At 42.8% G+C, this 26,105-nt stretch overlaps 4 protein-coding genes across 5 annotated transcripts in view; all 4 read right to left on the minus strand.

Annotated features, from left to right (window-relative positions):
- Positions 1-233: 233 nt before the first annotated feature.
- mgat1a (alpha-1,3-mannosyl-glycoprotein 2-beta-N-acetylglucosaminyltransferase a) lies at positions 234-4,365 on the minus strand. The gene is made up of 3 exons (XM_005750964.2): positions 4,132-4,365; positions 1,720-2,590; positions 234-1,560 (listed from the first exon to the last, which is right to left on the minus strand). The coding sequence occupies exons 2-3, from the start codon at positions 2,329-2,331 to the stop codon at positions 871-873; spliced, it is 1,302 nt and encodes a 433-aa protein (XP_005751021.1). The 5' UTR covers positions 2,332-2,590; positions 4,132-4,365; the 3' UTR covers positions 234-870.
- A 3,240-nt stretch (positions 4,366-7,605) lies between these two features.
- LOC102208581 (uncharacterized) lies at positions 7,606-9,667 on the minus strand. Its single transcript, XM_005750965.2, has 2 exons — positions 8,756-9,667; positions 7,606-8,676 (listed from the first exon to the last, which is right to left on the minus strand). Exons 1-2 carry the CDS (start codon positions 9,458-9,460, stop codon positions 8,605-8,607), a joined length of 777 nt encoding a protein of 258 aa, XP_005751022.1. The 5' UTR covers positions 9,461-9,667; the 3' UTR covers positions 7,606-8,604.
- Positions 9,668-11,823: 2,156 nt separating this feature from the next.
- rnf183 (ring finger protein 183) lies at positions 11,824-13,752 on the minus strand. 2 transcript variants are annotated; one of them, XM_005750967.1, is made up of 2 exons: positions 13,616-13,752; positions 11,824-13,073 (listed from the first exon to the last, which is right to left on the minus strand). In XM_005750967.1, the coding sequence occupies exon 2, from the start codon at positions 13,009-13,011 to the stop codon at positions 12,049-12,051; it is 963 nt and encodes a 320-aa protein (XP_005751024.1). In that variant the 5' UTR covers positions 13,012-13,073; positions 13,616-13,752; the 3' UTR covers positions 11,824-12,048. The 2 variants fall into 2 exon arrangements, with proteins under 2 accessions (XP_005751024.1, XP_005751023.1); XM_005750966.1 differs by having other exon boundaries at positions 11,824-13,076.
- Positions 13,753-15,264: 1,512 nt separating this feature from the next.
- Positions 15,265-26,105, minus strand: part of dhx16 (DEAH (Asp-Glu-Ala-His) box polypeptide 16) — a 26,501-nt gene continuing 15,660 nt past the window's right edge. The window contains exons 19-22 of the mRNA XM_013915371.1: positions 24,621-24,783; positions 24,231-24,392; positions 16,477-16,650; positions 15,265-15,924 (exon numbers count right to left, since the gene is read on the minus strand). Of these exons, the coding sequence (XP_013770825.1) occupies positions 15,796-15,924; positions 16,477-16,650; positions 24,231-24,392; positions 24,621-24,783 (628 nt within the window). The 3' untranslated portion in view covers positions 15,265-15,795. The remainder of the gene's footprint in view (positions 15,925-16,476; positions 16,651-24,230; positions 24,393-24,620; positions 24,784-26,105) is intronic.

The raw sequence follows: 26,105 nt of genomic DNA on the forward strand, positions 1-26,105 counted from the left end.
TCTGGGAAGCACCCCTCGTGTCTCAGGAGCCAAAAAGAGGTCATCTATCAGCCTGTGCAGCCTTTTTACAGAATGACTCAATAATACGTTGAAGATATTGTGTACTCAGTTATCCCAGTGTGTGTGTGATGAGTTCACAGACCCAATTCCACACCTAAAGAAAACCTCTCTCCTGTTTGTTTATTAAACACATGCAACATGAAGTGCGAGTGAAAACCAACATAATTAAAAAGCAAAGTTGTGTATTTTTTTTAATCCAGAAATGATCAGACAAACAAGTGTAGTAGTTTGCAGGGTAACGAGTCTGCAAATAGAATCACATTAGAGTATCAAACAGGATCATGTGACAAAAAGTAAGCACAAAGAATAATTTCCATAGAAGGCATTAATGATCGGAATCAAACGACAGATTATACTGCAGTTATTACCTGGCACCAACACTATAAGCAACCACACCACAGATTACATTTCCCTCTTCACAGCAGACAGAAACAGGTCACACAGATTACCCGAGACTGCAAATAATTTAAACAAAAGTGGCAAAGTAGTAATTGCATTGAATGCATTAATGAATGTCATGTGCACACTTAGCATCGTATAAAAATAGATCTCTGGCGAATTACAGCAGATTTGTCTAACACGTAGTTGTGGTGGATCCTACACCGTGTGTATAAATGTTTTGGAAGAATGAAAAAGACCTGAGTAGTATTGGCAAACCCCCACACCAGAAAGGGACATCCATTCTGTATCAGTAAGGACAAACAGCGTCAGCAAAGATCATTTTCTTCTTTGGTCTGGAATGCTTTCCCCCATCACATTGAAGAGATATAAAAGGCTACTGCTCATGGACGTTCTTCATCATCAGCTTCACTAAAGGTCATACTGGGTCCATCCTGGAGGGGGCGCTAAGTAGATCCTCCGTCCTCTGGACATGAAACTGACCACCCCTCTGTACCCTGACCGTGGCACTCCAGACTTAAAGTCATCCATTATTCCCAGATTTTTGGCCATCAATTTGAAACTGTCCTTACTCGAGTACTGAAGGCGGAAGGGCCCGGGTCCTTGTAGCTGGCCCTGCTTCACATCTTCATATTTAACCACAGGAGCACTGTAAACTTCCTTCTCAAAGTTTTCCTTGTATGTCTCCTCCTTCAAGTAACTCAGGTCCAACTTGGTGAAAGGCACAATCTCGGTATTCAGTTTAATGTAACGCAGGTATTTGTCAAAAAACTGACCCAGACTCACACCCTGGCGACCAAAAGTTAAAGTCCGTGAGATCTCTGGGCGTATACAGGCACGGTTGCGGCGCTGCTCTGGCTGGCGCATCCAGTCGTCCCAGAAAGCCTCAGGCCACTTTGGCTCCAGCTCCTCCCACACCTCCCTGAGGAGCATCCACCCCAGGCCGGGAAAGAAGTCTGTCCGATAGAGCAGGTCGGCCTTGCCGGGGTCCACATAGCCTTCCCTCCCATTGTCATTCCAGGCAGACACACACCACAGGCTGGGGTCAGATTTCAGGAAAGGCAGCAAGGCTCGGAAATACTCAAAGAAGTCTGGTGCCACCTAGAGCAAGAGATGAATAATTCAGTTCAACTGTTACATAACCATCGCAACAAGTGAAATAACGAGTTTTGAAAGAAGAAGATTAATTTAAGTAGTGAATAAAGAATGAAAATGAAGGAGAGATCACAAATCATTGGTGTTTAACATGAAAATAATCACCTCCAGGTCGTCCTCCACGATCACCACAGATGAATGACCGAGCGTCTTGAACACTTGGTTGAGCGCCCAGTGGTAATGCCTGGAGATTTTATAGTAACCCTTAAACTTCTTGTGCTCAGGCCTCACTTGGATGTCAGACAAATCCGGCTGCTTCAGATGAGTTACGTTGTTTCCATAAGACCGAATCACCTCAGCAGTCTCGGCATGTCCGCAGTCCTGACTCACAATGATTGGGTGGAGCGCTGCTGAGGGCCGGTGCTGCAGGAGTTTGTCCAAGCAGCGCTTCACGGTGACTCTGTTGCAGGCGATGACAAGGATAGGGATGGCAGGCTGAGGAGCAGCGGTCACCTTTGGCTTGTTGTCTGATGGCTCCCAGAGCAACTGATGATTCTGGATTTGCAATAGGATTTTTTTCTGCATCTCAAGTTCACTTTCGAACGCATTTGCAAATCGAAGCACATCTTCCATCACATTGCTGGGGGGCCCTTCGGGACCTTCTTTCTGATCTCGGCCCTGTGGGGGTCTCCCCCACAGCAGGAGTACCAGTATGGCATTCCATGTGATAAACAGGAACGCGCCACAAAAAATCAGACAGCTTCTCTTACGGATCATGGCCCAGAAACTGAGAGAGAGGGAGGGTGGGAAATTTCAGGAAGACAGAGTCTGAACAGAGAGACGTGTCCTTTTTAGAGACAACAGGAATGGGATATGGGAGGGGCAGCCTATGCTTTGTGTCATCACGGGCTCGCTCTACAGATAGTGAAGTTATAAAGACACAATACAGCATTGGTGAAAGCGCAAGTCGTTAAAATCCGATGAAGAGCAAGATTCATCTTGGAGAAAATCCTCAACATTTAATGTCCTCTTTTATCTGAAATAAGATAAAAGGGAAAATATCAAATAAAATCAAGTCAATATCAAGGTTTCCAACTCTCACAAAACTTTCCCTCTCACATCCTGCCCAAACAAATCTCCCGTCAAAGGTTTAAAGCCAATGTTTTAAGATAAAAAAAAAAAAATTGACAGCCCTTTTTAGGTTTAACAGGAGTTTTTGACCATTTTTCAGCAAAAACACTGAACTACACATATCAGAGAATGCAAAACACTGTTTATGTGCTTTATTGTCAAAACAGGAGATGAAGACTTTATTAATCATTGAATGAACTATTCCCAACACTGAGAGGACAGAGGAGCTAAGGTGTCTCACAGTTAGTTTGGCCATTAAATCACTTGCTACAGAGGATCAAGCGTCCTGCACTCATGCAGCTGCAGTAGTGGTTTGTTGTATTAGTACTGTGTGCGTGGATGTTTATCTTAGTTATCATGACCTCTCGGTATTCAAATTCAGTGGTCTGGAATTTTAATACAGCCAAACAGAAACTGGGGCTTTTCACTATGCAGATTGCAGACATAGGCTGTATTTAGATGGACTCGGCTTCCCGGACTGAAAAGGGCCTTAAACCTAGATTTCTAATGGCCAGCAGGAGGTGACTACTCTGAGTAAAGACTTACAGTTATAAAGAAATCAATGGGACAACAACCCTCAGCTCTCTTACTCAGGAAAGAGCTTGCAGATCACTTTGTGGTCTCAAGTCTTACTGAATAAAACGTGAATTTAAAAGGTATAAAGTCTGGTTGTTACTACAGTTTGAAAGCAGGGCTGCCCAGCTTTCGCTCTCTGGCACAAGATCGGTCATTCACAAACTGCCTTTAGTTTCTCAGACAGTTTCATTCGTTCACATCTGGTTTCAATACCAAGGCAATGATGCGAAAATGGGAGTCTTCATTACCAGCGTTTGGTGACGTCACAATGGCTACATCCATCTTTTATGTACAGTCATTCACGTGCCATTAAGTACCGCCTGCAATTACACGCAGCATTTGGAGCTTATCGTTTTAAAATAAGCTGCTGACGTTTGATTAGGAATTTTCCGTTTTTAAACACATTGTTATTAAGTCAATAAAAATGAATAAAAAACAACTTCGCAGCCAGCACAGTTTACCTGATAATTACTAACGAATTATTAATGACCCCGCCCCTTAATGCAAAACGGCAGTTTAAGACTATTCAATAGGGCCAGGTCAACCCCGAACGCCCTGCCCCCACACCGCTCCAACTACATCTGAAAGTTCTGTTTCTGCTTTAAATAACCAATAAAGTGAAGGCAGGAAATCAGACAGGAAGTTGACAGTGATGATTCACCAAAATGCCTGTGATCGATTTTCTCTTATCACCTGTGGCTGACTCGACAGAGCAGACAAACTGCGGTTTATTAAAACACAAAAACAGCTGGCATCACCGACTTCACCCTCTCCGTCCCTCCGTCCCTCCCTCACGCTGCTCGTCAGGCGCCTTGTGCTCGTCACAGTAAACACAGTAGTCTGAGGAGGAGAGTTCGAAGCTGCCCTCACCTCACAATGTGCCCGCTCCTTCTTGCTGTGGCCATTTCTTCGGGAAAAGTTCCGCAGAAATGAGGCCAGTCTCCTGCTTCTTCCCCGGCGGCTGGAGCAACTTCACGCCGCCGACTTTCTCCCGTTTCTCGCTGGCTGCAAGAAAAAGAGGAGGAGAAAAGAAGTAACACGACAACTTCCTGGTTTTAGGGCAGACACGGAAGTCCCGCCCCCAGCCGTCACCTTGAGAAATTACGCAACAGTTTGACGCGAGAGCCGCTCTCAGCGGAGCTAATTAGAAACAGCGGCAGCCTTTGAAGTCTTTGTGCACACACACTGTCTGCTTCCCCTCACCGAGGCTTCCACGCGGACAGCGAACAGCCAGGGAGGCCCGGAAAACTGCTTTTTCATTTCATTTAGCTAATTTATCTTTTTCTGCTTGAGCTGCACAGGAGCGCGCGTAATTTGCATGAGCCACACGGGAAGAGGGGAACGGAGAGAAGAAGAAAACCTTCCCTTCTATTTGCTGTACTTGTAGACAAGCACATAACAAAAGCACACAGGGTACGGCCTATTTACTGCTTTACTGCAGCTTATATTGTTGCATCCAAATTGCACAAAGCTTGCCCACTTACAAAAACAGGCTAGCTCCAAAGGAATAAAGAATTAATCTCATAAAGAGATTGTGAAATTTGCACTACCATCCTAAAATTATGACACATACTCTCAGTGTTGAATATAACACTGAAGAAATTGGATCTATAAAACCTAGAGAAAGCTTATTTCATCTGAAATTCGGTGTCCAAGCCCTGAAAACTTACTGTTATACCCATAGCTGTTGATTATACTCATTATAGATTAATTAATAACCTGAATAGTTTTTCTGCTGAATCTAAGTCTATAAAGGTGACATAGAGCCTTTTGCCTTTAAACATCTTATTTTGACTCTAAATCAGCCTAAAAACGAAATATTTTCAATTAATCCCCACAAGCAAAGATTTATCAGGATGGAGAAGATAAAATGTCACATTAATGCTGACTAGTCAATAATTACATGAGGACATAGTGGACAATACAAAAACAGTGTATTGCCACGATATTATTTTTATTAATGTTTTGTTTTGGAGGTTTATGTTGGCAAACTTAATGTTGGAGAAATACAGAAAGTACACCTTGTTTCAGTTTTTTAGGTTTTAAATATCATCGAGTAATAAAATCATAGAACCTCAGATGAGCAATAAGCTATGACATATTACTCAGGGCCATTATTTATATAAGCCAAAATGCAGATGCAGCATGTGAAAAATGTGCTACACCCTTAATGTATCCATAGTTATTATTGTGAATGCCTCTACACAAACACAAGTTTTGGAGGTCTGTTAACACAATGGCAAAAGGCATCCCAGCAAATTCAGTGTCAGAGTAATGCTCAGAGAAACTCTAAAAAACCCAAGAGCTCCATCTAAGACAGTTAGCATGTTAAATTTCATGACAATAGAATCAGAAAACAATTGAAAAATAATGACTTGATGGATTTTTAGAGAAAGCTTCTTCTCCATAAAGAACACATCAGTACAGCTAAGGTTTAGAAACTTTAGTCTGATCAAATCAAAAGACTTCTGGATCAGTGTCCTTTTGAACAGATGAGATGGGTACTCTGGCTTCCTCCCACCGTCCAAAGACATGCAGTTTGTAGGGAAATGTCCATAGGTGTGGTGTAGAAGGGTTGTCTGCCTCTGTGTGTTGGCCCTGCGACAGACTGGTGACCTGTCCAGGGTGTGCCCCGCCTCTGGCCCTATGACAGATGGGATAGGCTCCACCCAGGAGAATCCATAAAAGATCCATAAAATCAAAAATTCAACTGAAGACTGTACTTAACTTTTCCTCTCTTTGCTTTTCTCTCTGTGAAATCCTGAACTCAAAGGAATATCCTGCTGATCTCATGAAGAACTGCAACTCTATCAGCAGACTGAAAGATTTGCTAAGAGACTCACAGGCTTATAAATACTGACGTCTTTTCGTGTTTGGTGCTCGTCGGTGCGTGGAAGTGTTGTGGGGAGTGGAGAGGCAAATTAGCTTTAAGGTAACTCTGGTACAACGTATCAAATGACAATATTTATGTTAATATTGCACAGGGTCACTTTTCAAAAAATGTCAATAAAAAAATAAAAATGTATGGATCCCAGAAGTCCCTTCTGAAGCAAGTGACCTTTGACAGAGCCTCTGGTCAGTTATTTTAAAGCAGTATCAAAATGTGCATGTCTAACATGTGGCTACTAAATGGTGCACAGTAGCCTGGTAGAGGTTTAAAAAAGTCAAACATACACTACCAGTAAGAAGTTTGGACACACCCTCTCATTTAATGGTTTTCTTTCTTTTTCTTACTTTCTATATTGTAGATACTGAAAACATCAAATACATGGAATTATGTAGCAAAAAACAGAAAAATAATTCTAAATATGTTTTATATGTTAGATTCCTGGAAGTAGCCGCCCTTTCCTTTGTTGACAGCGCTGCAAACTCTTGGCCTTTTCTCAGTGAGCTTCATGATGTCGTCACCTTAAATGGTTTTCACTCACAGGTGTACGTTTGCCAGAGTTCAAACGTTACGTTCAAACTGGTTCACATGAGCACCGCCCCAAGACCAAGAGTCACCTCTGCCGCTAAGGATAAATTCATCTGAGTTACCTCAGAAATCACAAGTTAACAGCACCTCAGATTAGAGCCCAGATAAATGCCACACAGAGTTCCAGGAGCAGACACATCTCTACATCAACTGTTAAGAGGAGACTGTGTGAATCAGGCCTTTATGGTCAAATAGCTGCTAAGAAACTACTACTAAGGAAAAACAACAAGTAGAAGAGATTTGTTTGGGCCAAGAAACACAAGGAATGGGCATCAGACCAGTGGAAACAAGTGCCTTGGTCTGTTGACTCTAAATGTAAGATCTTTGGTTGCACTCGCCGTGTCTTTGTGTGACGCAGAAAAAGTGAATGGTCTCTACATGCATGGTTCCCACCGAGAAGCATGGAGGAGGTGTGATGGTGTGGGGGTGCTTTGCTGGTGACACTGTTGGAGATTTATTCAAACACCTCCAGGCTGTGTAAGGGCTGTTTGACGAAGAAGGAGAGCGATGGAGTGCTGCACCAGATGGTCTGGCCTCCACAATCACCTGACCTGAACCCAGTGGAGATGGTTTGGGATGAGACTGACTGCAGAGTGAATGCAAAAGAACCAGCGAGTGCTCCGCATCTCTGGGAACTCCTTCAGGTCTGTTGGAGAACCATTTCAGGTGAAATGGCATTCAGCTCAACGAGAAAATTCCAAGCTTGTGCAAAGCAGTAATGTGCTTTCATAGTTTTGATGCCTACAATTTAAATACTCATGAAAATAAAGAAAAAAAACATTAAATGAGAAGGTGTTTTCACATTTTAGACTGGTAGAGTATGTTGGTATATGTTCCGCTGGCACAGAATATTTATGTTTTGTGCAGTGTATAAAAACAGTGGACGTCTTTTAATTATTTCCACACATTTATATCGTTTTTACTCAGTGTGCATTGGTGTGTTTCTTGAGGCTTTATTTTAACTCCAATTTAAAGAGGAAGTTTGTGTCACGGTCTCTGTAAAATGAGCTTTTGTGCAAATTATGCAGGGTGAGAGTTTTAATGCAGACAGTTGATTCTGCTCATCTGAGCGCAGCATTTTCAGTTGGCTGGAGAAACCTGCAGACGGCCGACTTCTTCTGTCTGCGGGGACCGAAGAGGTCACCTGGACGAGCGAGAACACGTTTCTCCCACTGGAAACACTGAGCCCTGACAAACAGAGTATCTGCAGCACACAAGGTGAGCATATCCATTCAGAAGACTTGCAATACATGCTTGTTTCTTGTTGCTCATACAGACAAGTGGCAAATTAAAGGAAAAAACCAGAACCACTGAACCCTACAGAGGGGGAACTCGCTGTAGGCCCCTGCAGTGGTGATCCACTTCAAATCAATACAAAGTTATGCAGAAACATCAGCTTAATGATTAAATATTTTTGTCCTGGTGGGAGTGGGCTCTTCCCCAACCACTGAAAGGTCTTAAGAGGGTGAAAATGATGCAAACCACACGCTGTAGCCTTTGCCACAGTATGCGACTCAATCTGATCTCAATCTAATTGATCACTAATCCATGTGGGACTTTGCCCTCGACCATTATCATCAAAAAAACAGATAAGGGAAAATAATTTTTTTACAGTAAATATGGTCTTGCCCAAATCAGAGATTTAGAGAGTTGCTGCCAAACAGCACTAATGGTGTCTGTGGAGGCCCAACGCTCCGTTTCAAACACTTCATTCTGGTTCTTCCATTCATTTGCCACTGGTTAGTGTGCCATGAAAAACAGCTGGTTGGTTTCTATCAGCAGGTTGAAGTCCAGATGTGGTGTGTGTCCTGAAAAGTCAATAAATGATGTTGATCGCAATGCTTCTTTGTGGCGCTCAGGCCTTGGACTCAGTCAGGTCCTTCCTGTGTGATCTTTTGTGCTGAGCTGGAGTTGTTCTTGTAAGAGGTCTGTTTGTTTGCCTAAAAGACAAAGCGTGATGTATTTTCATACAGTAACATTTACATCAATTATCTATTCTCGGTTCAACAGGACTCTCACCTGGAGGCTCCGGCTGCTGGAGTTGTTCTCATCCCGCTGGCACAGCAGATGTCGTGGTGCTTCATCGGGGCTGCTGCCTGAGCTACGCACATCTCCCAGATTCAAAAACAGAATTTTGGACACCAGACAAGTCACAGACAAGCACGTGCTCCTCAGTACAGACCAGCCGTTTAACATGAAGGACGGGATTTGTCCCACTAAACACGGAGGGGACGTCACGGACAGCTTCAGGACGCTCGCAGAGATTTCACTCGTGTCTTTAACCAAAGCGCTTTTGCGGATGTGTGCAGGATCTTTAATCTGAATTATTTTAGAGCATTTATTATTTCCAGACAGTCTGCTCGCTAGTACGCGCACCAGCGCAGGCGCAGCTGAGTGCGCGTGCGCTGGAGATTGCGAAAGTTTTGGGTAACGTAATCCACTCACTTCCCTGGAAACTTTACCCCCCACTCTGTCCGACCTGTACGAAACAATCAGCCTTCTTCCCACCAGGACCACCACACACTCTCCGTGTGGAGAAGCCTCCGCCGCTGACGCCTGGTGTGAGCCGCTGCGCTCGAACGGAGAGTCGCGCAGCGCCCCGCCGGCCAGTCCTAGGCCGTACGCCGAGCTGGCAGGCCGCTTGGCCGGCGGATTCCTCGTCCAGATATTCCCCCGGCACCGGAGAACAGCGGACAGGGCAGAGGCCGAGGGGGTGGAAGCCATGGTGATCGGTAGCGTCCACGTCTCTCCTCCTTGACGCCAGCCTCCGTCTAAACACTCACATAACCTTCAGAGGTTTATTTGCGTAAGGAGCGGGTCAGAGGAGGGTGGGGGGTTTCTTCTAGTCTGGTCCACGCGACTATATTTGCCTCGACTGTGACAGTGGGGGGTTCGTGTGGGTGTGTCTTTAGGCCAGAGCAGAACAAGCAGCTACTTTACACCCCGGAGTGGAAACACTGGATGAAAATGAGACAGATTTAGCAGGTACTCGGATGCAGAGGGACTGGGAGACAAATGCAGTTTAGGTTTTTGAAGTAAATCAAAAATGGGCACAGTTTTGAATCGATCACTCAATCGAGTGATCGATTTATACGATCTATTTCTTCTCCTAAAAATAAAAAAGTAGTAGTGTGACACTTGAAGATCTGAGAACCGGTCACAGGGGGGCATCGCGGGTCACAAAATTCTACATGAATAAAAACTTCTGTTAATAAATAAAAAGTGACTCTGAAGAAACGCACAAAACAGCAATAAACAAGTTTCACCTACTGAATATTCTTTTTTCTCTTTTCCTTTATCATTTAATGTGGAAATAGTATAGTTTGCACTTCAATTTCATTTCAGTTAATTTATTTCATGTAATATGTTTAAATGCTATTTTTTTAAACTAATGTAAAGTTTTTCCAGACTAACCTTTGGTCGTTACGTTCGTTATAGTGACCTTGGTCAGGACAATTACATAATAGTTTGGGCTGGACAATGAATACAAACATAAACGCAAACATTTATTGAGAGCACTTCCTGAAGGGGGCGCTACAGGTTAAGCTAAAATGCCCTCAAAAAAGATTTTATAAAGATTTCTGTACTGTGTAAACTTTATTGTCCAACTTTTTTAAAAAGCAATTCATACCGTTTCTGTAGTGCTGTTGTATAATGTTACAAAGGTTTGAGTAAGCTGAGCCCACACAGTCCTTGCTGTAAGCTTTTCAGGATTTAGGCTGGAGTGACATTTCTATTAGACTCAGCACATGTTGTTGTGTTTTCCCCTTTGTTTATCAGATTTAATACAGTTCATTTCTGATGAAGTGATGATTTTAAATATTTGTTAAATCCAGACAGTTTAAAGTGGTCTTTGCCATTGGAAATAGCTGGATACTGTTAAGACATGGTTTCCAGGAAAGACGGGGTACAGGTTTTTAAGTATTTCTCTTTTTCATGTGTCAGATGTTATGACCCAGAATGGACACTATTACTATTTTAACTACACCCCTCTGGGACGTTGCCCAGTGTCCCCCAGGAGGAGCTCTGGGTGAGTGGACGCTCAGTGGGTTAAAGGTCAACACTGATCCTCCGGGTCAGTTATGAGTCTCTCTTGAAACCCCTGACTAAGTCGATACCTTAGAGCTTATCGCCGGGGTGGTACGCTCTAAAGTGTGACTGTTTCTGGTTTGTACTTTACAGAAAGAAGTTTTGAACTTTTACTTTTAAAATCATTCGTTGCAAATATACATAAGAGTCACAGAATGAAACCTGTCACACTGACTCAAGAGAAATGTCTGTGGTTTTGTACAAAAGACTCACCTGCAATTCTTAACACCGGAATTTTTAATTCCCTGCTGCCCTGTACGAACATTTCCCATCTGACATCACTCACTTCTTTACTTCTTTCTGCTGAAGTTAAAAAGCCTGATCCTGAAACAGGCCATCAAATTAACGTTTTCCATGTGCTGATTTTAAATGTTTTTTCACTCACTGCTTGTTGCACACATTCCTGATCCACCCTACATCAAAGTGATGGATGACATGCTGCAACTGATCCTCCCCAATCAGCCAGAAAAATGCCACAAAGGGCGTGACGCCCATGTTTGTCAAACAGGCTTGTCATCCTAAAAATCCCGATATGCACAGCTGAGAGGAAGTTGCTCAACCCACCCAGTTAGCAGGTGTGTTTACACGGTTAAAGGGGATCAGGTGTCTAAATGAAGCATGAGGGCTTCTGAAAAGAAATAAGCAGCAGGTGTGTATCAGTAGAGGACAATCTCAAATATGCCTTTATTTGATGGATATGTTGAGAAATACTTGCAAATATATAAATCATCTGTGGCATCTGTATGTACAATGGGTTTGGACTATAAACAAAATTAGTTAAGAACTATAAACTCTGGTTTGCGAGATCAGCGTTCAATCCAGAGATCTTCCCAACCTTTCATCACAGAGTGTAGTGCATCTCAACATTTACAGCTTACTTGATCTGTGCACAAGGTTCCTTTATTGTGTTCAGCCGCTCTCACGGTGAACACAAACGCCTTCAGAAAAGAATAAAAACAGGAAACAGATCCGTCCCTTTTCCTTCATGTGCACCTGCCAGTTCTTTTGTTTTTAAAAAAATGTTGCTCTCCTGGTTTTCCTTCATTTCTCCACGTGACCCAAGCTTGAAGGAGCTCAGTTTGTACTTCACCATTATAAACACAAGGTGTGCAAAGTGGAACAAGGGTCACTGGAAGTTTTGTGTGATTCTCTCTCCTTGTCCACTTCATCTCCCCAACCATCACCCTCCACAGTCCTGTCCTTGACATGGACGCATCTCTAGTTCATGGATTTTGTTGTGAAGTGTTGTTTGATTGTGGACGTGGGGGACGAACGTTGTTCAAGGACACAGTGGGTATGATCACAAAAGCCAGAATTCCCACCAGCATGAGCGCCACAGTGATGGTGATGATGGTCGCAACCACTGCGTAGTAGCACTGATCTGAACGGAACATCCTGCGCAGGCGACCTCTCATCCTGCTCGGAGGTCTGCCTACATCCACCACAGTGGTCGGGGTGATCCCCTGCTCCATTGCACTTAGCTGGAGGTTCCTGCTTGGTGCCGCCTGAGTGTCTTGACTCTTGGTAGGCAGACTGACGACATTAGGCCTGCTCGGGCTGTTGGGAGGAGGGTTCTTCAGCATCAGCTTACCCTGGCTGCGCTTAAAGCGGATGGACAGCGCCCGCTGCATATCTGAAGGGAGTTTGCTGATGATGTCCCGATTGTTTCCCAGACGGGGCAGGTCCCGGCCGCGAGGGAGCTCAGTCACCTCTCGGCACACGGGGCAGGACAGGGCCTTGAGCTCAGGTGAGGTGACGTTGATGCGAGCCAGGCACTCCAGACAGAAGGTGTGCCCGCATGCCAGCAGCTTTGGGGTCTTGAAGACATTATCGTAAGTGCAGAAGCACACAGCGCACTCTGTGTCCTCCACGTCATTTTCAGGGGGTTTCATCCTCCTCCGATCGCTCTCTCCGTCTCTCTGGCGCCGCCCACGGCCCTCCTCGCTCCTTCCACGATGCCTCCTTTCTCCACGGTTCCTGTCTGACTCTCTTCTCCTCCCTCTTTCCGTCCTCTCAGAGTCAGAACTCCTCGATCTCCTCACTCTTGATGATTTCTCTTTTTTCCGGTGCTCCTCCTTGCTGTTCCTGTCATTCTGTCCGAGTTTGGGTTTGACGTTAGGGGCCTGGGGCTGCCTGGCTCCATGGCTCTCTTCGGCCCTGCTGTTTCCCTCCCCACCATCACTCATACTGGAGTGATGTCAGAGGTAAAGTGCCGTCTGGAATTTGACTCCTAACAGTTTCCCAACAGCTGCTGTGGAAAATTAAACCTCAGATGAGTTTATTGGCTCCCAAAAACAAGCAGAGCAGGAAGTAAGCCACAGGAATTTACCTGCAGTCACCACTGCTGCTTCACGGTGATGAAGCAAGAACGCCTAATCGCTGGCTGACATCTCGATTGTATTGAAATGCTGTTGTTATTCAACATGTATGTGCTGCTTTAGTCTTGACAATTGATAAGTTGCTATATTTGTTTAGTAGGTTTTCCTGCACAGAAATTGTGAGGAAACATGAGCCGGGAGTGCGTCAAGTGGAGGCTGGACTTCTGAGAAGCAAAACTGGGATTTCTTTGTAACGCTGCAGCAAATTTTCATTGTACCCAGTGAATTTACTTTTTTTTTTTAAAGTTTTAACACCAACAAGAGGCTCAGAATTCACATTGTTCACATTTGTTTAAAAAAAAGCAGCTCAGACATGTTGGCAAAGTTGCAAGAATTCCCACTTCAGACTTTTTATGATTTCATGACTTTTGAATGGAAGCTGGTAAGTAAAAAAGAATTTGTGCACACTGACCTGTGAGGTAGATGACTGCCGGATCAGTTCGTCAGAGTTGATCTGACATGTAATCCAGTCGTGTCAGTGCAGTCAACACTGCTCATGACTAAACGTCATAACTAAAAACAGTGATTGTTTTGATCTCCCTGCTTCCCTCTTCTGTTCTTATCTTTGCTCTTATATCTACTTTTCTAATTGAGGACTCAGCATTGTCTCCTCCTCCTCTGAACCCTCCCCCCTTTGCCACACCTCCTCCCGCCCTCCTTTTTCTCGTCAGACCAGTTCAACCAGCTGCTATTGTTTTCATTCGTTTCTCTCTCTGTGGATTTTATAGATACTTTAGTTATTTACTTAAATGACCCCATGTGGCCACTCACACTGAAAGAAGATGCATGAAAATGACATTGCACCCCAGAGAATCAAACTAATGTCTCCCTCGTGTGCAGACTAACCCCATGTCACATATCAGATCAGGTACCTGTAGCATCACATGATAGAAGCACGTCTTGTCTCGCTGTTTCTGATTCTTAGTGTGATACAAGTCATGACAGACAACAGTCACCGTCAGGAAAATTCCACTCTGGCTCCATAAAGAGGATGACAATGCATCTTTGTGAACATACAGCATATCAGCATGTCATATTTGTCATTCCTCTGCCACAGTCTTGTCACTTCATGGTTTTACAACTCAAACAAGATCAGCTACATAGCTTTTCCTCACTCCACAGGCCCACAGGTACTCACTCTGTGCCTGAGAGCCGCACAGCTCGAGACAATAACTACACCAGATTCAAGTCTTTGACATTAAATGCTCAGGATTTTCTATGAGTCTGTTGTGGCCAGTGCAACCCTCTACGCCGTTGCATGCTGGGGGGAGTAGATTGAGGGTTGCTGATACTAACAGACTCAAACTGATCTGCAAGGCCAGCAATGTTGTAGGGATGGAGCTGGACTCTCTTGAGGTGGTCTCGGAGAGGCGAATGTTGTCCAAGATAAAGACAATGTTGGATAATTCCTCCCACCCACTCCATGACGTGCTGGCCAGTCACAGGAGCACGTTCAGTGAGAGACTGAGATGACCAAAAAGCACCACTGACCGACACAGGAACTCACTCCTGCCTGTGGCTCCCTGTACAACTTAACACACTGTTTACTGCAATAGCTGCACCCTTTTGCACATCATGCTCTTCTTTCTTATTCAGCTATTTATCAATAAGTGACTTATATGTATGTATATATTGTGCCATTTCTTACTTTGTGTATTGTCTGTCTTTGTTACTGTTTGTACTGGAGCACTGTAACCAAAATATTTTCCCTTATGGATCAATAAACTACTCTGAGTCTGAAGATTAACAGTGCAGCACAACTGCACATCGTAGAGTTGTGTTTGTCAAACAGCTCAACAATCTTCTGAAAATACGTCACGCTTTATATAATAAAAACATGAACGCACATAAAAGTCAGCATTCCTTTGCCAGGTAGCGTAATACACCTTGTTTTGGCTTAAACAATCAAATAAAATACGCCCCTTACAAACCAGAGGCCTTTCTGACATTAAAACTTCTTCTTCCGATTGTGACTTTCCTGAAAATAAAACCAGACGAGCAAACAAGTTGAAAAGGCTGCAAATACTACTGCGATGAGTAATTATTAAGCTGAAAAACAAATCGATTGTAAAACTTTATTGCCATAGAAAAATAGACCCAAAAAAAAAAAAAAGAAAAGGAGCCTCACACGTGAGCGTGCTTTAATCGGGTGCCAGCTGTGACAGTTTGACACAGAGCGAATAAGCGAGCGGTCAAAGCACAACAGTCTCGTGCCGATTCACAAACCAGCTGGTGAGTCCGCACTGCTGCCATCAGAGCGGGAAACACAGATCCAAGCGTGTTCGCTTTTCCTTTTTGGAGACCCTGCCCTGCCGGCTGGTTGATGATTAAACCAGAGTCGGTGCGTGGCCCACTTCTCACTCGACCTTTCTCTCTTTCCGTTTTGAAAATAGAAACTTGTTTGAAAATACTGGTGTGATTTGAATAATGCGGGTCAAATTTCGATCGCTGTCAAAAAACAAGTTACAGCTTAGAAACATGGTACGTTTTCCATTTTCACTCAGACTCGTGCGCCTCGTCCTGTCACCCTGTCCTGAGTGAGAAGCACTTTTTGTTTCATGGTATGTGCCGTGGACGGCCTTGACCTTCGCTTCAGCCCAGCTCCTCTTTTGTTTTGCCCTGCTTACGGGGCATCTTCTTGCTGCTGCTGTCCTCCAGCTCTTTGCTCTTGTAGTAGTGAGGGGCCACTTCAAGCAGCCAGCCGCTCTCTATCTCGATCACCTGAGTGCAACAGAGGACAGAAGGCGAGTGGAGGTTAATCAGTGGACTGATACGCAGCCATGCCTGTAGTTAAATATTGTTCTGAAACACTGACACATCCTCATTAACCACTCGTACTAAACTCAAAGAAGAGTGCAGCTGGCTCCTTTAGATCTGAAACAAGAGAAAGGCTCATGCTGTGAAAAACAACAGAAAGCGCTGCAAACATTTGAGTTAGACGCCTGTTGGGAATAAAACAGCCACGGAAAAGACGACTACATGCTCGTTCTGAGATTCTGTGTATAGTCATCTGGCTCTTAGCAAGTTCTAAAATTATTTAAACAGCCTGAAATGGACAACAGCATGGCACATTACACTGTGTTACTATTCATTTTACAAAACTAAGCATTTAAAATGCATTAGCAGTGTGAAAACGTACAACCCTACTGCAGCCAGGTGCCACTAATCAAATACACTTGATTAACCCATCATTATTTACCAGCTGAGAGTCGCTGATATGTAAAAGCGTATAACTGAAAAAGTAAAACTGTATGACATGGCGAGCAGGCCAACCTGTCTCATGAACTCCTTGGTGGTGAAGACCAGCTCATGGTAGATGAGCCAGCGGGGCTGCTCCTCAAACAGAGAGCTGTTGGGGTGCACGTAAACAGTCTGCTGGTGCTTCACAGTCTTGTAGCCTCCTTTGCTCAGTCTGGCCGTGTGATAGAAATATCCTGCAGTCACCGCCTGCAGAAGGGGAGGATAAGAAGCAGTGGAGGGCAGATGGGTTAATAAAGCAGGGATTCCTGGCTCTGCAGGGACGAACAACAAGAAAAATACACAAGCGCTGGGCACAAAAAAGAACGGCGTTAGAATATAACGCAATGAACAAAGTGTGATTAGAATAAAACATTTACTCTTTATTAGAAGATTAATTGCTTATTAGAAGAACTCATGTCTGAAAGGAGATACTGGGGAGCTGCAGCCCAAAACAAACTTCCCATAACAGCTCAAGACTGTGACACAAACAGCAGATAACGTCTGTGGAGGGAAGAGAAGAGTCTTCACAAATTTCCATGTTTGCTACCTGCACATTAAGAAGTTACTAACCACACACAACAACCAACCATAAAGACAAGAACTTTGCAGGTTTGATTAACAATCTGAGGCTCTTGGTTAACACCATTATCAGACTCCTTAATCCTGCTATGTCTGCTTTTCCTGCTGTATCTTCCAATGACTGTGGAAAAAGTTCAAATTCAAGTGTGGATCCTTTCAACCTGCCCAAGTGTCTCATCCAGTTATGTTATTTGGGTTTAATCCGATTTCCCCAACAGATCTCGTTGATATAGTCTGTCACATGTGCCCATCTTTCTGCAAACTCGATATTATCCTAAAGAGATTCTACCTGTCATCTTCCAATAGCTTCTCACGGTTATAAAACAATCACAGCCAACATCTTCCGTGTGCTTAAAAAAACCCTCCTGAGTTGCCGGGTTTCAGATAACCACAGGTCCGTTCACAGCTGCTCATCAGCTCCTTCAGCGCGTTGTTGAAAACAAATAATAAATTCCAAACCGATTACCAAAGAAACAGCATTACTGAAAATTACCAGTGACAACAGTGAATTTTAGTCCTACTAGACACTAACCCCACCTTTGAGACCACCGATGATGCAGATTACAGAGCTGAGCCGGCGTCACTGGCACGGCTCTCTTAATGGTTTTCATACTTATTTGAATTCACATGAACAACTGTATGTTCTCATTTATATCTGGAGTCCCCACAGCTCAACCCTTGGACCAGTTCTGCTTTTTAAATACATGTCACCTACTTGTGAGCTTCAAAAGTATTTCTTACCTTTGCTGTGCTGATGACACTCAGACGTATTTTCTGTATTTAACCTCCTCTCTTACCTCTGAGGAAAACCTGAGGATCTAATGTTCTTTACCAAGTCACTACATCAGCACGCTCACCGCCAATATCAAATCTTCTGCTAAGAGCTTGGTATTACTTTTGATCAGCATTCGAAACGCTGATTTCTCAGAGCTACTGAGACCTGTTCCACACACTTGGTTCAGCCCATCCGCCCGGCTGAATCTGTGCTTGGATCTCCTGATCCTTTCTCCCACTGTGTGTAGCCACAGTTCATAGCTCCACACTTCCATACAAGCGTTACACATGAAGTACTGTGTAACAGTGTTAAATAAGAGTATTAATGATAACAACAATGATAATAAAGACTTTAATAATAACACCAACAACAACAACGATAAAGCAGAAGACGTGAGAAGCAGCTGCCACAGCACTGTGGCTGACTCAGCACATTGATGACTGGTTCCTCCAGTCTGTTGATCAGTACAGTACGAGTAATGCACTCCATTTACCTTTGGGCACAAGGCTGAAGAAGGTTAAACTAGGTTATTTTATGAGATACTCTTAAAAACAAGTTTTACAATCTTATAGTCTTTCAAACTTAAACACATTAAATGACTTTTTAAAAAAAAATAAAGCAGTGTTTTATGATCTGAATATTCAGGGGTTAGCTGCCCCATTTAACCTGAACTTTAACTTTTCTTTTATGTCACTTTTTAATTTATTAAGATCTCTGTTGTGTAATTTATCGACCTTTATATGTCTATTCTGCTTATTCAAGCTCTTCTGCTATAGGCTGTGTTTATTGTTTTGGCTGCTCTAGTGCAAGAATTTCCCTACTTTAAGGATAAACAAAGTACACCTTATCTCATCTCATATAGTTCAGCGTGACCAGAATTAGTCTAGTGCTGGTAGCACGGGGCACAGCAAATGAAATAAAAGAGTGAAAGAGCTCCAGGACTACGACATCAGCCATCCTGCCTGTAGGGAAGATTTTAGATGGGTTTAAATAAGAGCGAGGGGACTGTCTACCACTAACTCAAGTCTAAACCTTTTAACTTTCGCCGCTGTTATTTATAATACAATAGTGACCATGATTTAGAGCAGGGATGTCAAACAAAAGGCCTGGGGGCCTGACTCGGTCTGGTAAAGACTCCAGAAAAACATGAACTGTTTTGTTGTACAGCTTTTCCTACTGATAAAGACCTCCCCCATGGCCATTCACAATACACCAAAATAAGGAAGTGATGGATTTCTGTATTTTACACATTTACTTCTTACAATTGAAGCCCAAAGAGTTGTGCTGACTGATATCTTTATCATGTAAAAAACACAAGACTGTTGAAATAGCACTTCTTTGTCTAGTATTAAGATATCGTATTGATGATTGGAGTTTCACTGGCCCGATCCACATAACATCAAAGCGGGCTGCATGCGGCTCATGTAAATGTTTTTGACTTCCTTGATTTAGAGGTTCTAGCACCTAAACTGCCTCATGCCACTCAGGTCGGCTGACTCTGTTTGTTTCTGCTGAGCAGAGGTCAGGGCACATACGTATTTCAGACCATGCTCTTATCATTGCTTGGATTGAAGTATAATGAGTGTATATGTGAATAGAAAGTTGCTATATGTAGTCTTATGTGGATTTTTTCTGTGATAAAAAACTTTTTTATGCAAGTTTATTGTTGTTATTATATTGTTATTGTACAATTACAACTTGTAGACAGGTAGAGAAATCAGTTCTCGTTTAGCTGAGATGAAATCCTCTGATGTTACTGGATTGTGTGGAAAAACTCGACTGTTCTGCTTGAAACTAAAGGAAAAGAAGACAATCAGCACTGAGACTGAAACATCAGGGTCTGAGAAAGGATCCATGTGGGATTCACAAACAGAAACCATGGAGATCCTCTCCACAGTGAAACCTCCTTACAACACTCACACTTTCTGTAAAGTAGGCCGGGTGGTGTCGGGCGCCTTCATGGGCGTGCTGATAGTTGCTGACACAGCAGACAGACAGCGGCTGTCACGTACAAGTCATGTAGCATGTAACCTAACTGTCTCTCACTTTAAAATAATCATCAGATGACTGACTCGGCTTTTTATGTGTTGTGTAGAGGAGCTGAGAAGTTGATGCTTCCTGGATTTAAACGTTGGACACACACAATCCTTCTTACGCCAATTATCATTTAATATCATTAAGTAAGTTGTGCGTCGTCTTTTTTTCTATAAGCTGTAGGATGTTTGACTTGAGTGAAGGCAGCGTGCAAAGGGAAGAGGTGTGACTCAGCTAAGAAAATAAACGCCCTCTCCTTATCGCGAATACTTCAGGTGTTCACCGCGCACACAGGTACAGGTATGTGAAGGAAACTCACGCAGCTTCTGCCTGCTGATGATTTACAGGCTTCCTCTGACAGATTCTTGTACTCTTTTAGTTACAGAACCAGAATCCAGATTTCTTTAAAGCTTGTTATGTTGTTAATGTCTTGTCCTTGAGCAATATAGGAGCTGCTCTGAGCTGTACTGGAGCGTGAACGTGAAGCAAGTAAAATCACTGTTCACAGAAGAGGAAGACATTACAACAAAATCATCAATCTTGTGTCAGAGAAAAATGAAGCAATTTTTTGCCCTCGGGCCTTCAGATTATTTTAAATTTCCACCCTCCTGTGCATCACATTCACTGCACTGCATCACTGATGTTTACCTGTGAACATTCAAAGCAGAAGCAAATATGAAATGGTGTTGATTACTCCTCGAACAGGTCACTACCTACACTACGTTTCTGACATTGACTCCGTTTTATTCATCTTTCCGGTGGTTTTGTTACCCTGTTCTCTCCTCGCTCTCTCATTATGTCGTGAAACTCATCTTTACCTTGCATCGACTCCCCTGGATTGTTTGTACAATTCATTTGTTTCATTTCATCTTATTCGGTTTAATATTAATAGTTCTGATGTACCAATAAAAAAGTAGAGCATAGTGTCTTTTAAAACTACAGCTGCAGAAACAATTCCATTTAATTCTATGTATTTACTCAGGATACTTTATATTCTAAGGTAAAGACCTACAACGATACAGAGGACGAAAGATGATCTAGGTGAGGAGAACAATTTTAAATTTGATCTTGGATGTAACTGGGAGCCAGTGAATAGAACCAATATGGGATAATATACTCTCTCTGTCTAGTTCCTGTTAGTAACCTTGCTTTTAGAACAACCTGACAATAATGAATAATAATAGCACAGTGCAGAAGTAATAAATGCATGGACTAGTTTTTCACTCTGAAACAGGAAGTTTCTGTTTTTAGATGTTGCACAAATGCAACAAAGCAGTCTTACATGTTTGTTTAATATGTGCGTTGAAGGACATGTCCTGGTCAACAATGACTCCAAGGTTCCTCACAGCGTTACTGGAGGCCAAGGTAATGCCATCCAGAGTAAGAATCTGCTTAGAGACCATAGACATGTTGATTATATTTAATTTAAGCATTAATTAATGGTAGGACATTTTTCGACAGTCTTGTCAGAGTCTAGACGTGCTGATGATCCAGAGGAAGAAATTATTTAAGTTAACTCAGAAACATCAATTGGAGAAATCTGAATACAGCGGAACCCCGACTTACGAAATTAATTCGTTCATAAGTCCAAAACTTTCGTAAGTCGAAGCACCCATTGCGCGTTTTGAGTGAGGCGATGCTGAACGATAGGCTATAGGCTAATTGCCAACTAGAACAACAATACGTCGTTCAAGTGGAACAGCGAAGCACAAGTACAGAAGCCAAGGGGTTGTCACATCCAATCAGAGCCAGCGGATTTCGTTACTCAGGCATTTTGCTGTAACACGGGCAGAAATAATTAAAAATTATAATACAAATGAAGTTTTAAGAGATATAGTAAAATATTTCTATGCCATATATCAGAACAAGTTCCAGAGGGTGATGAAAGCAGTGGCTGGGCTGATTTATATGCTTCTGCATGGATGTTAAAAAACACAGAGCTCCAATATGCCCGATGAGGACAGAAAACCCTAAAAACAGCAACATCTGTTCACTAGGTAAATTAGCTGAAATTATTTCAAGGCCTATCTCCAATCATACGTGCACTACACAGTCTCTAAGTCATGTGGCATGTCATTAGTTGTTTTGATTTTACTGTCAAATTGGCAGATCAAAAATCAAAAATGGCAAATGTCGCGCTAGTTCCCAGTTTTCAAGATTGTTGCCACTCCACTAGCAAATACTTTGCTTCCATTGAGTCATCAAACACTTCACAAAATCAGTCTTACTCCCTCTGGTTTAGATCCAACACTCTGTAGAAGTAAGCCAGTTTTCTCTTAGAGGGATGTTAGATTTTACCCTCTGGCACAAGTGTTTTTCAGTCAGTTTTGAGAGTAAATGAGTACATACAAAAGTATCGACACACAAAAATGACAGGTCATTTCTATCTTCTTGTGCAGCTAATACTGCACGACTGCCACAACCATTTGGGAACCACTGATTTAAGGACAAAACTTTTTAGTGAATGTGCTTCCTGATGGCAAGAAACTTGCAGCTGTGAAACGTGGTCGGTTCCAAGTCTGATTTAGAAAATGTTCTCATTCTTCATTATATCCTGGTTGAAATATCTGACTGTTTAAAGGCCACGGTGCTAAAAACAGTTAAACCCGGCAGTGCCATTTCAGACTGTAAACAACATTAATAATATTATCAGCACAGCAACTTGCTGAGTCACAATGTGCCAGAGGAACCATCCCATCTCTTGAATAACCAGTTTCAGCTTTTGCTTTCAGGATGTGTCAGGATGTAAGTATGTAAAGAAAACACATCCACAAATAAAGACCAATTCTCTATCAAATGGTTGAGTCAGGGCATACCAAACCAGCCCTCGTAGTTTTTACTTTAGCATTGTTTTTATATGGACAACTCTCATTAATAACAATTAATAATTTAACTAACAATCTAACATTTATGTTTGTTGCTGCCGCTTTAAAGATGAATATAGTTACTTAGTTTGTGAAGTCCAGTCTTGAAGGCTTGATTTTTACATGTTAGTGTTCTGAAACCAGAAGACGATAACTGGGTGAGAGGGTGGAGAGTTAAAAGCAACCTTGCTTTGTAAGGAGAATCCATAATGTGCTTAAGTACACAGCACAGATACAGATGCCAGCTAATTAGTGCCTAATCTAATAAAATAGAGTGCTACATATTAAACAAATAGGCCAGAGTGCTTTCTTCCATTTGCGCAACATCTCTAAAGTTAGAAATATCCTGTCTCAGAGTGACGCTGCAAAACTAGTTCATGCATTTATTACTTCCAGGCTGGACGACTGTAATTCATTATAATCAGGATGTCCTAAAAACTTCTGAAAAGCCTTCAGCTGATCCAAAATGCTGCAGCAAGAGTCCTGACAGGGACTAGAAAGAGAGCAGGTTTCTCCTGTACTGGCTTCCCTTCATTGGCTCCCTGTTAAATACAAGGTCTTAATCAGGCCCCATCTTATCTTAATGACCTTATAGTACTATCCTCAAAAGTTGATTCTGTTCATCTGGACGTAGTGTTGTAAGATTGTAAGATGGCGAAAGATGCACCCTCAGGCTCTAATCGAAGAGGGGGCCTGAGGGTGCATCTGTCATCATCTTACAATCTTACAGTGCTGTGATTGCAGCCATTCCTCAACTCTCTGTGAATGGTATTCTTGGCCATTGATCAATGAACTTTGATCAGTGGTTGTTGATCAATGGTAATGAGAATTTGTATATTAATGATCAAGGAACTGACCTCCCAGCCCATTGTTCCCTCAGTGGGCTGGTTTCAGTCATTATGCAAATGTCCTGTTTATAAGATTGAAACCTGCAGTCAGCTGAGACTGAAGACGTCACCTGGATGATGACGAAACGTTTCTCCCACAAAACTCTACGACCAGATGAACAGGATCAACTTTTTGGGATTTACCTACCTGGATGATTGAGCATGCATCAACACCTTGTAGTACCATATCACCCTATTAGAGCACTTCGCTCTCGCTCTGCAGGCCTACTTGTTGTTCCTAGAGTATTTAAAAGTAGAATGGGAGGCAGAGCCTTCAGTTTTCAGGCCCCTCTTCTGTGGAACCAGCTTCCAGTTTGGATTCAGGAGACAGACACTATCTCTACTTTCAAGATTAGGCTTCAAACTTTCCTTTTTCTCGTTCTGTACAAGCTATAAATATCACTGGTATTATTTTCCCAGAGCGTGGCAGATAAGACAAGTCTTTGTTTGCAAAGTTATGCTCAATCTCAATCTGTGTTTCCATCTCAAAAAGGCCTCACTCAGCAGTGCTGCAGCTGTCAGATGAAGCTAAAGCCCAGAGTGGGACTAGCTGTAGTTCCTTATTAATATGAAGTGACTGATAATAAGACTCCATATTGTTGCCTGGGAACAGCTAAAGCTGTACTGTAGTTCATCAGTGTCACTAACCTTGCGAACGGGCACGCTGTCTCCTTGACAGCTGACCACCTCGACTTCAATGCGATCCATCAGACCCTCCAGCTGGTCCCTGACATCCCGGGCTCTTCGCATGGAGCGGAACTGGATGAAGTTCTCATAGCACCACTGTGTGGAATAACCACTCTCCACCCACTGTGGGAGGAAGATATCACAGCTGCAGTTAGCACACAATAATCAAACTGTGCTCTGAGCCAGTGCTGAGTGTGTTTCTTAAATCAGCCTCTAAAATGATGCACTGATACTTGTGTCTTTATCAGTGAGTTTACCTGAATTTAGATTGCCAACTTCAACACAGCATCAAATGTGTTTCTAAACGTCAAACATATCTCCAGCCCTGATGTTACCCGGCTGAGTTTATACCTGGTTGTAGACGTTCAGCAGCACCAGGTGGTCTCCTCCGGGCACCACAAAGTTCATTCTGGCGTTGTCGGCGTGCACCACTTTGTCTTTGGGACGGTAGAAGATAGAGTTGTTTACAGACAGCATGGCTGCGATCGTCAACACTTCCTCCGAACATTTGTACCTGGAGGAAAAAAAAAAAGTTCCCGAAATGAAATTCTGTGCGAGTCTTGAATTTATGCACATTTTTCAGGTTTTAAAGGAACTGTTTCACTCAACCTGCTTGCATGCTTTATCCCCACACATTAGACAGACGGCATTTCTTCCTCCACAGCAGACCTGCTTTCACAGGCCGCACATAATGTTTTTGTTTGATGTAAACACAGAAGTCCATAAGTTGAGTTTAATCCAATTTTAATCTCTACAGTCATGTTTTAACCTTGTGAATCACACTTTTGTTTTGTCATCAGTCTTGTTCCGCGGTGGAAAAGTGTCCTCAAACCCATATTTACCTTCATACTACTGAATGTTACAAGAAGGTCATGTAGAATCACTCATTCATCTTATTATAGCCTTCCTTCAGTTACTGCCACTGATCTCTAACTGGGATTTATCACATTTTCCCCTCAACATCATATGCTGTTAACTCTGAGACCACCTGAGTGTTAAGATGAGATGTTGCCCACCCTCTGAGACACCACCAGTCCTACACAGTCTTCATTTGTACTTCTGCTAATTAAAATCCTATGTATTCTTTTTTTAATTCTCTCTCTTTGTCTTTGATGAAACTGCAAAACGTGAACTAGCTGATCAAGTTTCCAACACTCTAATAAGTGTAAGTGTTTAATTCAGCAACGTTCTGCTGTCAAAGTGATGAACAATCATGTTTCTAACTGGTAAACATGGCTGATTCGCTGAACAATGACGTGTTGAGTTGATTGAATCCAGTCTTTCAGTCTGTTTCTCCGTCATGTGGAGGTTCAGCCACATGCTGCTCCAAACCAACTGCCCGTAACTGTATGAGCGTTATAAATCCTTCAGACCGGACTCAGGCAGACTTACTGACCACACTTTGTTAAAGTGCAACAGCTTTTTTGTTTATGGAAAGGGGGAAAGTCCGCACAGCTACAGATACGACTACCATGTGATTTTTGTTTTTGCAGGAGTAATAAACAAACAAAAAAAGGCTTTCATTTATGCATGACAGATTTAAAAGTTTCATAAAAGTGCATCAAAATTAATTATTTCTATTGTTAATATAAATGCTAATAATAATGGGAAATGATAACAACAGGTCAGACAAGAAATAGAGACAAAATGCATAAAAACGATTAAAATAGAAAGTGAACACACAGCAGTGTGAATCGCAACAATGGACTCTTCTCACTGTTGAGGTCTGGGAAGCGCTTCCGCTCCCTTAAGGCCAAAACAGAGAGAATGAGGAGGAGCTTCTTCCCCCAGGCTATTCGGGCCCTGAACCAGGTGTAGGACTGGACTCTCCCAAAC

The sequence above is a fragment of the Pundamilia nyererei genome, unplaced genomic scaffold (assembly GCF_000239375.1).
Source record: "Pundamilia nyererei isolate P.nyererei 1_Seehausen unplaced genomic scaffold, PunNye1.0 scaffold00294, whole genome shotgun sequence".
Lineage (NCBI taxonomy): Eukaryota > Metazoa > Chordata > Actinopteri > Cichliformes > Cichlidae > Pundamilia > Pundamilia nyererei.